The sequence below is a fragment of the Diceros bicornis genome, chromosome 16 (assembly GCF_020826845.1).
Source record: "Diceros bicornis minor isolate mBicDic1 chromosome 16, mDicBic1.mat.cur, whole genome shotgun sequence".
NCBI classification, from domain to species: Eukaryota; Metazoa; Chordata; class Mammalia; order Perissodactyla; family Rhinocerotidae; genus Diceros; species Diceros bicornis.
Window position 1 is genome coordinate 53,652,692 of NC_080755.1, and position 15,516 is coordinate 53,668,207.

The 15,516-nt window shown below is 42.9% G+C and overlaps 1 protein-coding gene across 1 annotated transcript in view; it reads right to left on the minus strand.

Annotated features, from left to right (window-relative positions):
- Positions 1 to 8,348: 8,348 nt before the first annotated feature.
- BCL2 (BCL2 apoptosis regulator) overlaps positions 8,349 to 15,516 on the minus strand; it is a 165,222-nt gene continuing 158,054 nt past the window's right edge. The window contains exon 2 of the mRNA XM_058557267.1: positions 8,349 to 8,511. Coding sequence (XP_058413250.1) covers positions 8,377 to 8,511 — 135 coding nt within the window. The 3' untranslated portion in view covers positions 8,349 to 8,376. The remainder of the gene's footprint in view (positions 8,512 to 15,516) is intronic.

Consider the following 15,516-nt stretch of genomic DNA (forward strand, 5'->3'; position numbering starts at 1 on the left):
CCATGGAGGAACTGTAGGAGATCCCGAAAGGAGTCTGTAATTAAAGTCAAGTCAAAGAGAGTTCTTTAGAATAGAGAGAAGGAAAGAAAGGGCCTGGTTGCTATGGGGCATGCCTTTCATTATGGATGTGGGCTCAGATATTTCAGCAGCATATATTAAGGATGGTATGGGAGCATGAAACAATACACAGACAGACAGACAAATGACAAGTAGGATAAGGTGGGCAATGAGCTGCATTTTTTGTTTTTCTTTTTAATGCAAAACAAAAAAAGGGAATTTTTAACAAATTTGCAACAAAAAGAATACATTCAAAATTGATTAGCCTCTCATACTTTACAACAAAAGTAAATCTATGCATTTTAATGAATTTTTGTGACCCTAAGGCTTTATTTATTTATTTTTGTTCCTGGAATGAGTAATTATTATAATTATTATTACCCAATTACCTGCTTCCTTGGTGCCGACAGGAAGATTCATTTCAATACAAAAGACCTACTAGGTCCTAGAGGGAGGAAGGATATCTTCTGCTTCCTCCCATTCACCTTGGAGCTTAGAGTGAAGTCTGGAGGAGTGCAGAGAGGGGCATACAGGGCAGGGGTCTTCCAACAAGTTGCTGCTGGGCCACTAAAGAAAGTTTGAAAGACATGTACTTCCCTTGCATATGTTTAAGTTGAAATTTAACTTTTAAAATTTAAATGTAAATAGTTGCAAAGGATTTAATTTCTAATGTGTTGTTAATAGTATGAGAAAGAAAGTTGTTCCAAAACTGTGGCAGAAGTTTTTTGTATGATGTAATTTATGGCCCCTTCCATGAAGTCATTATGATTCCTGATAAAACGCTTGAGTAATTTCCGGATAGACTTTAATGGGATTAAGAAATCCTGAGAAGTTAGGGTTCCCCACTCAGCTATCTTAAAACACGTCAATCAGACTTTGGCCATTCTTTGGTTGTGGCGCCATTTCTTTTTTCTCTAGATGTTTCTTCCAGGAGAGAATCCCTGCATTGAGGCCAGTTCAAAATAGAATTTTCACACATACCAATAACAAGTTTGTCTGAGAACTTATTTTAACAATTATTTTAAAATAAATTTGTTACATCACTTTTTAATTATAGACAATAGAATCTAAATACCATAATGATACGATACCCAGTGTCATCTACATGAAAAATACAGGAACAAGGCACTATTTGACACCTGGAAATTTTACATTGTTCCTTTTCTCCCCTCAAATTCATATTTCTACCCTCCACTTTAACCTAATCTGATATTTCTTACAACTGAAAGTTTAAAATTAACCTCTCATAATTTTCTACACAAAAGTAAGTCTATGAGTTTTTGTGACCATAAGGCTTTACATTTTCGTTCCTGGGTTCAATAATTATTACAATTATTATCATTACCCAATTGATAAAAATGTACAAATATATTACACATTTTGATAAATAAATATAAAATTTAAATTTGATTGGAAAATACCTCTAAATGAGATGAATGGGGCTGATTTATGTCCCCCTCCCCCCGCAAAAAATCAATAGAAATTACCCATTACTAGAAAGAGCTGGAGTTCACCCTCAAGTCTACTCTTATTTTTTGTTTTTAGGGATAGCCTGAGGAGTATTTTCATAAAACAAGTACATGGGAGTGGAAGGAGTTTGTTATAGTAATGTTATTCAACTTGAGTTATATTCTGAAATTACATTAAAAAAACATCTGCCAGCTCTCTTGACTAGGTATTCTTTCAACTTTGTTGAAAGCAAAAAATTGGAAAAACGATTTGCAAAAGGATTAGCTCCTCGGTCATTAGAGTCTAATATAGCCCAAGGATTTCAAATCAGACCTTTTGGTAACCTGAGGGTTTTAATACTCCAGGACAATGACCAGGGATGTGCAGGTAAATTGGCTGGCTGGGGAAAAAAAAAGAAAGAAAGAAAGAAGGGGAAAAAAAAGCTCTGCTTTGTAGCTTTTGATCATTTCCGTGGTGTAACTACTTCTACCATGGCCAATTTCAAGCTACCAACTTGACTTCACTGACATGGAGCTGGGAAGAGATTCACACTGTTGGCTCCCCCAGCCACTGTGAGGCAGCCTCTACACACTGCAGTGCCTCACAGCAGGATTCCGAGAGGGAGAGCAGTGTGCCTCTGTTTCATGAAATGTGACCGATGATTGTGAAAGGGAAGGTGGGAGATGAGGACTGGCTTGACCTCAAGGGTGTTCTCAAGATGAGTTTATGACAGAGCACCCATGGATTTCGAGAACACTGATTCCTTTAAACACGTCATGTCTGCCTACCCCTTGGAAAGGCTGTGTCCCCAAGGCTCCCTGTGCAGCCACTTGAAGACCACTGATTGAGAGGAGGAACACAGGCCTTGGAGTCAGCCAGACCACAGCTCAAATCCTGCCTCTGTAACTTATGATGTTTGACGACTTGGACATATTGTTCAACTTCTATGAGTCTCATTTTTCTCCTATAAAATAGGAGAAGCCAATACCTACCTTCCAAGGTAGTAAAAGCCACAGTGCAGGCATCCAGCAGATGCTCAACAGATGGCTGTCACTATCAGAGTCCTTTTAATTGAGTCAAAGAGGAGAGACTTGGAGGATTGATGTGTAGGGTTTCAGTATAAGAGGGAAACACAGATGCCTTGCTACTTAGGGTTTTTATGCTCCAAAGCAAGTGACCGCTTTGGTTATCTTAGAATGCTAACTTCAAACTAGAACTTTCAGCTTGTTTCTCCCCTTTTTATACAACCTTTTATCTCATGGAATGCAGAGGCTGGGATCCTCACTTGGTGTGGGAAAACATACCCAAGAGCAACAATGGCTTTCTGAGGAAGGAGAACTCAAGGCTTGTCCATCTTGGACAAACCAAGAGGGTAAGTAACCAAGAAACAAAAGGGCCTCTTGCTCAGGTGGTTTCACCTATAAGCCAATCCCGTAGCCTGGTCCCCCAGGGTTCCATTAGAGTTGAGGTTCCTAGTGGCTCTACTTGCTTGTTAAGTTTTTAAAGTCTTGTTTAATGACGATGAATGGCAGGGCAAAATCATGTCACCACATTATAAACAATTCCAGGGCACAACCAATATCTCACATCGTACTTTATTTTTCTTCACAATATTAGCTGGACAGACAAGGAAAGTTTAATGGCAACGTGACTTTTCCCAACAACACAAAGAAAGTGCCATTATATTGAATGCTGGCCAACCAGAGACTTACTTTATCTTAACTATCTAAAGTATGCTTACCATATATTTTTGTGTGTGTGTACAGTGTTGCAGGATATCAGCCACCCCTAAAAAGTTTCAATCTTAAAAACAGCCCATGGAAGGTAAAAGCATGAAATCTTGATAACAAAAGCTTTCAATACAAAAACACTTTTTATACACTTATTCTATTGAAAACAAAAATAATCCCAGTAACTCAAAACAAAAGCAAAACTTGGTTGGTAATTTAAGATGATAATATAATAAACACAACCACCAAAGCTTCCCCAAAAGAAATTTGATCGGCAATCACTCCTTCAATGCTAACCTGGAGGGAAGAACCTAGTGAAACGAGCAGGCTGGAAGGCCCACTGCTGATTCCCCTAAGGGTTTAGGTGTATGGCATTACCAAGTATCTGTACCACAGTCTTATTCAGTAACAGTCCCAGGATCTTTCGATTAAGACTTTCCATTTTCCACAAGTGTGTTTGTCTTCTCCTTGTCATCAATAGGATATTGGCTTTAAGTTATTTTTCTGGGGTAGTCATGATGAATTGGTGCAATACCATTCATACTCCATCTGGTTTTCTTTGTGTCCAGTGGGATGTGTATTTTATGGTTGTCCAACGTCTGTCCTACAAGCACAGACAAGTAACAGAATGATTCTTTGGGTAAAAATAAGGGACTTGTATTATCACTTGCCCAATTCAGTTTCACACTGATTTTTGTTTTTTGTATTATTTATAATAACTATTTAGAAACAGATGTCCCTACCGACCAGAAGGTTTTCATTAAATATTGTGTTGGTTAAAACTGCAAACTTATTGTTTAAATGGCCTTTAGACATATTCAGCCTTGAAATTAATACCATCGATGGCAAATGTTGTAAACGAGTTTGGGTCCATCTGCGCGGCCACACAGAGCTGGACTCTGAGTTGTGCTGATGTCTCTAGAATCTAAACACATCACAGAACTTAAAAATGCTTCTTGTTTGTCGCATAAGGTCCTTCACAGAGGCGTCACATTGACCCCAATAAAGGTCCCATTTGTTTCTATTTCATATCCCAGTCCTGGCTATTCTGAAAACCTCTGCACCCTGATCCAATCTTGGGAATGTTTTGCTCATTTGAAAATTCTTCCTCCCTCCCACCCCCGCAACAAATGTCCTTTGTCCCATAATAATTAAAAAAAAAATCCCTGAAAGATCCAAATTGAACAACAATAAAGATCTGATTGGAACCTTCATGAGCTTGACAATGTGGGATTGTATTTCTTAAAAAGTGTGTAACAACCACATTTGTCTGGGCTGCAAGAGACACCACAGAATAAGATCAGAATAGAATTTCAACTGACTCCCTTATTTCCTTAGAATGGCTTATATTTCAAGCCCTTCCTGTTTTTTCTGATAGAGTAGGTGTCCATTACTAACTATGAGTGATAAGAAAGTATAAAAACAGCCACTGCCTTAAAAGTACAATTGAAATTAGAATTTAAGTTCACAATGATAAATCAGTCATTTTAGCATAAGTTTAATTACAATATAGACTATTTGCAATTCTGTTCGTTCAGCAGATCCTTGATGTGAAAGCTAGACACGTGTTGGGACTGCCTTACTTTCTTACGTTTCATGCTGATTATTATAACTCCTCTTGATTTACAATCACTTGCTAATTTCCCACATTGGGCCAGTACTAGGTCTTGATACGATAAGCAATAAACATTTACTAAGGAAATAAAAGTCACATCTAAATGGAAGACCATCTCTGAATATGCAGCGGTAAGCGGCCTCGGGCAGAGGATGCCAGGTTTTTGCTTAAACTATAGCAAGGTGCTTCCTTAATTCAAAATGTGACTTTAGTCCAAATCTTAAACCTACAAGAATTTTCAGCCACTGTCAAGTCTGAGATGAACTGTTTGCTGTAGAACATGTCAGCTGTTCTGATCTCTCTTTCAGAGCGCTTGTGCAGTGAAGGCTTGGGAGGACCAAGGAGGTTCTTGGGTACTTTTCTCTTTGTGGCTCTTTTTAAGAGCCCTTGACTCCAATTTGGAAAATGCATGTGTTCTATTTAGCCCAGACCTTGACCAAAATATGCACCATGCTGATGGTTAATTCAGGTGTGAATCCCTTCTCAATACAAAATAAGTAGGAATGGTTCTCTGTTGTCCAGATCGCAAAATAACTGAGACCATGAAAAAAAGGAGGAGAAAAAACGACTAGTTGAGGCTTTTATATACATCATTGCTTCTAACATGTTTTTAACAATAAGAAAAATGCAACATCAACTACTCTTAGAGCGAGTGCAGCCACAATACTGTACAGTTCTGGGGTCAGGCTGGGTATATTTACCATTAAAATCCAGATAACAAAACCCTACAGCAAAAGGAAGCCAGCCAGAAGTTAGCCCCCATGACCTTCTTTATATATACATTTTTTAGAATACTCTGCAAATCCAAGTTTGAACAATAACAACAACAACAAAAGACAAATAGGCTTTATATTAAAAATGTCCATGTTCTTCATTGTTACTTCTAAAGCAGCTTGGAGGATCTCGCCACTTGGAGTGTACTGCAAACTGACTCCATTAAAATGATCTTGGCAGGATAGCAGCACAGGATTTGATATTACATATTCATCACTTTTGACAATGTAAACCTTTCATAAAATAATATTTGCTTAAAAATTAGAATCATTCAAAGGTCTGATCGTCCTGTTCCCTGAGGCCTGCCAGGGAGCTCTGGCTTCATACCATGGATTTCCTGCTTTCTCGTGTGGGGCGTTAAGTGCCTCTGCATTTCAGGAAGAACCTGAAGGACAGCCACGGAAAAGGGCCCTGTGGAAGGAGGGCAGGAGGGCTCTAGATGGGTCTATGTGGAAACAGGCCATGTAAAGCTACTCTCTAAAGGTCAAACCATCATAGCCAGAATTTAATCCCCTGGTCATTTCCCATGACCAGGATTTTCAACTGAATGAACCTCATGGGTTTAACCAAACATGTATGCAATCTTAAACAATGTGAGTTAAATTCTGATTTGCCCAGGGACAAGTAAACCTTCAAGGAACAAGGTCACAGGGACAACAGACACATTGCCCACAATAAACAATTCTGTTGACATAGAAGTGCACATAACTTGGTTGAAGTAACACGCCTCCGTGGCCAGCACGTGCCAGGGTTTCTCAGGTAGCTGAGACCCAGGGCTTATCTCACCTCTCATAAATGCTTTTAAAGAATTCAGAGACAAAAATCTCAAATGGAAAAATGATCATTTTTTGCTAACAAATAGTGTAGAGGCCATAACTAAATACAATTTTTTAAAAAAATGCTGAGATGCATGTAATTTTTTTAAAAAGCAGCTTTCGAAATATCAACCACAGCATTAAACATTGAACATAGTACATTCCAAAGTTAATACAGATAAATGGTATATAATGCCATAATGCCACAGTTATTCCACATATGTCTCAAGGCGGATTCTAAACTTGAAAAAATATTTTCTAGTTTATTAGCTGGAGATTCCACTTCTTTTGCTACTTCTCTAGAGTTTTCCACCACTGATTTTCTTTTTTTCTTTTTTAATGCCCCAGGCTGTACAGATAATCCCCACATTCCACACCTGGAACTTTTTTTTTTTTTTTCCCCTCTGTCAGGTTTTCAAATAAAACCAAACTACAATGACAAGATAATGTTTTACATCGTAATTCCACAGACATGGGTCAATTAATCCATGACACCTCATTTCAACGCTTCCTTTAGGATTTATGACCCTCCCCAAAGTCCTTTAAAGCCTTGCTTTAAACTGCGCAGGCAAGCGGGCGGACGCGCGGCCAACACGCATGCGCCGCAGGCACACGGCGCGCAGGCCGCACACGGCGCGCAGGCCGCACACGTCTCCTCTCCTCGAGTGTCCTTTCGGTAGGGGCATTTCCAGCCTTCAGCACCTCCCTCTGCTAGGAGAGGCTCAGTGCCGCTGTTTCCTTTCCTCCCCAGTGATATAACCGTCTTAAGAGCCTCGGCTCCCAGGTTCCATAGCCACGTGGACTCTGGCCTAACAAGAGGGCTGCAGGGTAACAGGCCCAGGCCTACATACTCTTCTTTCTCGACAGTGGAATTCTGAGCTCTGTCAGCTTCCAGACATTCAGAGACCACCGTGCTCTGTTTCAAACCCCTCGAACAGGCCAGCGAGTGCCCAGGCTCAGTTCCAGCACGAGGCCTCCGAGCTGGGGCAAGGCAGGATGTCAGACTGCAGCCTCTTGCGGAAAAGCAGGCACTTGTGGTGGCCTGATGCTTCTGGGTAACTCAAGCCTTCCTGATGCTGAAGAAGTCACCTAAACGTTCACTTCCTCGCATTCCAGAGAATTCTGTTTCATACACAGACAGAGCCAGTATTTGGAGGTGGAGCGTATCCAAAATATATGAATATACACATCAGGGCTTAAGGTACTGGATGATATTGTATAAATTGCTAAAATTGCTTCTCGGCACAATTGGTAGCTTAAAAAAATACTTTCCTATGGTTTAACGGCATTTTCCCCATCGTGTCCTTCGGTGTGGAACTCTTGGCAGATGCCAAGTCCATCTGAAGTTCCCGATTTTTTTCTTCCAACTGGGTGTGTACCATGCGAGCCATATGCAAAGTGTCTGCTCTTCAGGTCAGGGAAGAATGGACTTCCCTTACAAGCACCTTCCCTCTGTTAATATCACAGCCCCCAGGGCAAATAAATGCAAAGAAAAGGAACACCTTCCTCCTAACCTCCAGCAGCCAGAAACCCAGCTTCTGGAACAGTCAAGGCCTTTGTCAGTTTGTTTGCTCTTCAGATGGGGAGTCAGTCCAGCCAACAACATGGAAAACAAATCCGTGTTGATAGGCACAGGAGATCCAGGTGGAGCTGCTCAGGTGGGGCTTGGCAGTTAGTGGTAGGGTTTCCAAAGACAGGAGGGTGGATGGGACTGTCTTAAATAAATAAATCTTTCTTTTCTTAATAATGTAAAAAATAAATGGTATTTCCCTTTGGCAGTAAATAGCTGATTCGACGTTGAGCTTGAAAGCTGTTTTTGTTTTTTTTTGTTTTTAAGAGACCACAGCTTCGTTTCATGGTACATCACTGGCAATGCATTTATTTCTACTGCTTTAGTGAACCTTTTGCATATTTGTTTGTGGCAGGCCTGTTGACTTCACTTGTGGCCCAGATACGCACCCAGGGTGATGCAAGCTCCCACCAGAGCCAGACTGAGCAGCGCCTTCAGAGACAGCCAGGAGAAATCAAACAGAGGCCGCATGCTGGGGCCGTACAGTTCCACAAAGGCGTCCTGCAGCGGGGGAGAGGAGGGAAGAAAAAGAACGAGTATTAGAGAAAGGGCACAGAATGCCAGCCCACAGGGAGAGAGGCGGCGTGCCAGACTGCCCTCGCAATTCCCCTCTGAAGGGAAAGGTAAAACGCTCTTTAGGGCCATGATTTCAGACCCATTCTTTTCACTTTCCTTCAAGAAATATTTATTGAGACCCTATTTGAGTGCCAGGCACCAGAGAGATACAGCCGTGAATGAAATAGACTGGAAGTTTCTGTTGCACGAAGCTTTTATCTAGACGAGTGGGATAGAGGGTAAACAAAATAAATGTATCATAGAGTGTGTTAGAGAGTGCTAAGGGGAAAAATAAAACAGCAAAGGCAGGTAGAAATATTGGAGGCTTTGCAATTTCAGTTAGCATGGCCATTCGTAAAAATAATACAAAAACTACGACTATGACTACACTCCTGTACTGAGTGCCTGCTCTACGCCAGGCCCTTGTAACGAATGCCTCACGTGCGTTATTTTATTCGTTCTTCATACCCATCTTATGGAGTCATTTTATTTGTTCCTGTTCTGTAGAGGAAAAAAACCTGAGACTCACAGAGGCTAAGGATTTGTCTAATCAGTGACAGGGCCAGGATTTCAACCCAGATCCAGACCAGTGCCCTTCAGTCTTTTGATGCCCTCACAAGACCGACAGCAGCTGTGACAGTGCTTGGTCACTGGGATGCTGATGTGGTGGACACAAGCAGGGTGGCCTCCACTGGTGGCACGCTGGCCTCTGAGGTCAAGGGTAGGGCTCTCCCTGGGAAAGGAAGCTGTTGCAGGGTTCCTCCCCGGGGATGGCTAGACTGGACGACCACAACTCTGTTTAATTCAAGTTGTGCACTTACAAAGCACGTGGTCATTTATGGTCACTTATGTGTCACTGGTAACCCAGGTCCCTGAGGAAAGAAGATGGCTCCTGTTTTCCCTTCCTATCGCTGCATCGAAGTCTGGCCTGCAGTGTGTTGTAGCAGAGTCCTCTGGATCGTCTTAGATTGAGCCAATCATGGAATGCTCGTTTCTTAGATTTGTTGGGGAAGATCAGGTTCCACATTTGGACCCAATGAGTATTTGGACAACTCTCTAAATATATAAATCAGTAAATGAAATGCTTTTCACTTTATTCAGCTGTGATTTATTCAGGCATTAAGAGGAAAACAAGACATAGTTTCATTTTACTCCCAACAATCTGGAATTGGAGCACACGATTTCATTATGGCAGACAGTAACATACCAACACTTCTGGCTGCTGTGCAGAGGAGGTTCCGCCAATGTTCACAGTGTGTTTGTCTGTTTGGGGCAAGTATTGCTGTAGAGGGACCAGGTATCATCTTTGTCTCCCCAGTGCTGTGTGTGGTCTTGGTACATATAGGTGCTTAATAAATGTTTGTTCAATTAATGATTAAAGTTTTCTGAATTCAATCATTGGTTTGAATTCTGTGTTTCGCCTAATCCATCACCCAATGCTTATTCTGCTTGTTTGAAATTATTCCATCTGTATACAACAGCCTCTGGGAATCTTGGAGTAGTCTTGAAGGTGACAGTTTAAGGCATCATTAGGGGAACTGCCCACATTATTAAACATTGATTTACACAATTATTTTTTCATGACTACATAGTATTCCATCTGTACTTTATTTAACCAGTTCTTGATGTGGGTTGTTTAAACTTTTGCTAATACAAACAATATTATGATACATCTTTATACATAAATTCTTATCTACTTGTTCAGATGTTTTTTTGAGACAAATTCCTAGAGGTGAACCCAGTTGTCCAGTCATCAGAATCGCTTCCCGCCTTCCTGCAGTCACGAAGGGTTTGTGCTCAGCCATCCTCACTCTCTCACTGGTTGCCCTGTGCCTTGTCTGGCTGCAGACAAGGGTTTAGGGCAGTGGTTCTCCCTGGGGGTGATCTTGCCCCCCACGGGACATTTGGCAATGTCTGGAAACATTTTTGCTAATCATGATTTGGGGTGGGGGTGCTGCTGGCATCTAGTGGGCAGAGGCCAAGGATGCTGTTCAACATCCTACAATGTACAGGACCGTCCTCATCACAAAGAATTCTCCAGCCGAAAGAAACCCTGTGAAGAAAGGTTTAGAAGAACTCTGTGATCACAGACCACAAAAGATCCAACAGAACGTCTAATGGGTCAACAACTTGGGTCAAATTAGCACAAGATTAGTTAGCCTAGACAAGCAACTGCTTCCCAACAAGTGGGTGAGCTATACCTTCAGATGTCCTGGATTAACTTTTACCAGGAGAGGGCGCAAGGGTTTTCTTCTTTTTTAATCTATTGTTAAATTTTTCTAAATTTGAGCCTTAGCAAAGCGAGGCAATAGACATAAATGAAATGCATGCTTAGTGCCTTAGTACAAAGCTGAGGCAACAATCGTGACTGTTTGTCTAGAGACATACTTCCCCTACATATAATCAGGGATAAACGGGGCAGGAAGGGGTCAGGACATATTTATGAGCTGGAGAAACTCTGCCTCTTGCAACGTTCATCCCAAGATCTCACAGACACAGCTGCAAATGTCCAATAGCTCTCCCTGCCATGCTGCTCTCTCTGAGGGATGGTCGGGCTGGAACCCCTAACAGTCCAGCCAAATGACCCCCCAAATTCCTCAGGGAACTGGCCCTGTGCTGCATGCAATTCAGCCTGACACTGAGAGGGTCAATGGCTGGGCCCTGCATTCCCTTCATTACCAATGAAGTGTTCTGTGGCAGACTATGAAACTGACTAAGTCCCTGTCCATCTGACCTTTCTGGACATGGAGCCGTCCTGGGAAAGTGGAGGAAGCAGGAACAAACTCGGGCTGGCATTTTCTCCCAATTTGCCTGGTGCACAGTACCAGGGGGCAGAAGAAATGCCTCTCCAAATATCCCTTCCTCTCTGGGGCTGGACTAATCCCCTCTCCCGACCCCCATCCCCTCACATAAATAACTGGGCTTCTAATGGACCTACTGGGCCACTTCTGATGTGCTTTATAAAAAAACAAACACACATCATTTCCAGAGTGGGATGAGGGAGAGTAGCATTTCTTGACCCCAAAAATGAGCACAGAGGTGCTGACACAGCCCCACAGCTCTGGGAACGGCTTTGGACTTGGGAGAGAAGATCTGGGTGAAATCTCGGCTTTGACATTCTAGTGCTTAGGACCTTGGGCAAACTATCAAGCCTGAGCCTTATTTATTTCACCCATAAAATTGGTTGCTGTGAAGATTAACTCAAAGCCATTTGTAAATGTAGTCCAGAATGTGAAGTAGTGGCAGTATTAACAACTTGCTCTCTAGTCCGTCCTCTCGCAAACCTGCTACCTTCCTCCTAAACCTGCCCTTCTCCAGACGGTCTACCAAGCCTGCTAGTTTACAGAAGCAATTTACTAGCTCCTTCTAAGGTGTCAGCTTTTGGTTCCGAGATGGTTGGTGATTTCTATAGAAATTGTGAATTAAAATATACACGTGACATGTTCTGGTGGAAAATGTGAGGTGATAATACAATGCTCACCTATACTTCCTCATAAATTGTGAGGTCGGGTCGTATGGCTGAGGGGCATCCTTTAACCCCCCATGATTGAATATGGCCCCTCAGCTTTGCCCATCTGTGATTCCAAAGTGCAAAGCAGACCCTGTGGTTTCAGGACTGAAGGTCCTAAAAGCGACTTTCATAGAGAGTCTTCTTGCTTTTTCAAACATTCTGATTAGGGCTATTTCCGAAGTCTGTTTGAACAGTCTGTCATTATTTGTTTAAGTTTGAAAGCTGTTTTAAATAAACACATGCTCATTTTATGTATTAAAAGCAACAAAGAGGGAAAAAGAAAACCTGGGCCATCATCCTGTGGTTCGGACAAAATCCCAGTCCATATATTTAGGAGGCACCACACCCCTCCCTCTTGCTCGTGTCAGGACTGACAAGGGCTCTGCCCGATCTCAGGGATGTGCACTGTAGGTTCCAGGGGGAGGTTCCTTTCTCCTTTCGCTGGCCCCTCATGTCAGAGAGGAGGCAGGCAGTGGCCAGCTCTGACTGCTCTTTCTCTTTCGCAGACAGCTTCTCTACAAACTGCAAATTCAAGGCCACAGGTGGTCTGAGTTTGAGTTCCACCCAGGGTGGCATCAATGGGCAGATGGCCAAACTCCCAGCCCCAGACCCTTGCTGCAAGGTTGGAAGTAAGCCAGGGAGGTGTGGACGGGCACAGACCAGACTCAGGATTCCTAAACTTGTGTGTGGGGGGTGTGTGTGTGTGGGGGGGTGTCTGTGTGTGTGTGGCAGGCAGCAAAAGCGTCCTCTCCCTTCTGCACTGGGACTGGTGGTAGGACCACTCCCACCTCTCTTTCTCTTTCCCTCCCTTCATTCCTCCCTCCCTCTCTCTCTTTCTGTCTCTCTCCTTCTTTCCCTATCTCTCTGTCTCTCTCTCTCTCTCACACACACCCCTCCCTTGAGGCAGCACAGCCTCTAAAATTTTCCTTTCTCCTTCAGAACGCTTCAAGAAGTTTCGTTTAAACCTGATTCCAAATAAAAAAAGATTTAAAAACAAACAAGTCAGACTGGCAAAAAGTGAAAAGAATACTGAGTTCTGCTGGAAAGGATGGGGTGGGTTTGGGGTGGGAGACCCAGACATTCTTACACAATTGATGGACTCCCCAGTAAAGGGAAGTGTAGAGACTTTTCATATTTGGCAATGTGCATCAAAAGCTTTAAAAATATTATCCTTTTATTAGTAATTCCACTTCTAGTTATTTATTTTGAAAAAATAATTAAAGTGCACAGGGTGTTTCTAGTGGTTAAAACCTGAAAACAACTTAAATGCCTGAAAATATAACTGGTGAAATAACTTTTAGCACATCCATACAATGGAATACTGTTCAACCATTAAACATTGTACCCTATATTTACCGGCAAGGAAGGATGTTCCCAACATAACATTGAATGAAACAGGTAACAGCTAAACCAACGTCTGCAAGTTCAGGCTCCGGGCTCAGCACTGGTTCTCAGGTCTCCTTATACCGTGGGGAAATTTAATATGGCTTGGTTGGCTATAAACAAATTAGAAATTCAGCTACATTCCACAATCTTTGAGCTGACTGTGGATACAGGCATTCTAAGTGGGGCGAAGGCATCTAGCCCTCAAGGAGGTTACAATCTAGAGAGAGATGATTCCTCTATGTGCACGAAATCAAGGTGCGCTGCCATTTTGTGTCCTGCACAGAGCAGAAGATCCGGTCAGCAGGAAGAAGAACGTAAAAAGAAAATCAGATGGTGCCAACAGGAAGTCACTGTTATCAAATGCCTTTGACATTTTCTATTTTTCATGGCTTTATAATTTTGTCTCCATGGGGATCACCTCCCTCATGATAACCTGAGGGTTAGTGAAGGAAAAGAAAAAGGAAAAGGTGAACCACAGGAATACAAAACTGAGCTGGAAGGAGCCTCCAAGTGAGTTCAGATCTCCTGCACTGGTGTAATATTGCCTAATAAAGATATTAGCCCGTTTTTAATGGTGAGGCAAATGACATCTAGACAAGTAAAGTAAATTACTTACAGTATGTCCTAATAAGCAGATAGGAGGGGGAGGAGGAGAGTGGAGGCTGGATTTACGTCTCCTGCCTTCTGTGCTTAATGGGTTCGGACGCTGGCAAGCAGCTGGTTCTTCTTTCTCCCTGGGTGCCTCCTCCCAGCCTCCCTCAACTTGCTTCCTCCCACCCCCGACCTTCCTCTGTGCCCCGACCCTGACCCCATCCCACAGCAGCCTCGTCTGGCCTTCCAAGTGTTGCTGAAGAAAGTCGCCCAACCACTCAGACCGGTGCTGCTTTAAATTCATGGTCTCCAAACTCAGTGAGTTCTTGAAACCACTTAGCACTCCTTCCCTTGGTCTGATCTTTTCTCTGTTCCTTTCCATGACTATTCCAAACAGCCACCACTTTTCTCAGGTGTTCTCCGCACTGTGTAACAGCTGAAGTCACCTCTTTCTTCTCTGAGAAAATCGGGGCCAGCGGGCAAGAATTACCACAGGTTCCTATCCTGGCACATCCACTGACTTACATCTCCATCTGTCTTTCCCATCCTGCGCTCTTAGCCCACTGTCTCCCATTGCTTCTGGAACCTTCCTCCATCAATTGTCCCTGCTCCCAACTACAATTTCAACCTCATCCTTCCTTCTGTCTCTTTATCCTTGGCATATAAACATTCAGATTTCCTGAAAATGTCCATGCTGATGCTATGTTCCACCTTAACCATTATCTTCTCTCTCCTTGCCCTCCAGGACAAGCTGCTAACCCACCTCATTGGCTGTCTTCCCACCCTCATTTTAATCCACTCAGGCTGGCTTCTTCCTCCATGGTACCTCTGAAACTACACCCCAGAGACCACCAATACCCTGGACGTGGCTAAATCCTCTGGATGCTCTTCAGGTTGTATCTTAGCGGGTGCTTTGATGCACTGGACACCGAGATCACTGAAAGTCTCTGCTTCCTGGAGAATTTCTTCTCTGCCTCCTTCATGGACACCTCTTCTTCTGCCTGCCCTGACAGGTACTCGATGCTCCCCGGGCTTCTGTCTGGACTGTCTTCTCTCTCTTTGGCTAATCTCCTTCACTCCTGAGGTCTTAAATACCATCTCTATGATGATGTCTCTGAAATCTTTATATCCAGCCCCACCTGCTCCTCTGAATGCCAGATTCTCATTCCAATGATTTGCTACGATGTCCCACTGGAAGTGACAATGCAATCTGTCCCAAACTGGAGCTATCATAGCCCCCTCGAGCAAGCCTGCCTTTCTTCTTGCTTTCACCGAGCCCATGCTATCAAGTAAACCCACACCCTGAGAGTCCCCTAGATGTTTTCCTCTTCCTCACTCGCTCATCCATTCATTGATAAATCCCATAGTCTTAGGTTGGGTTCCCCCATAAGCAGACCCTAAGCCAAAGATTTGAGTATAAGTGGTTTATTTGGGGGATGATCCAGGATCTGCTGCTGGCAACT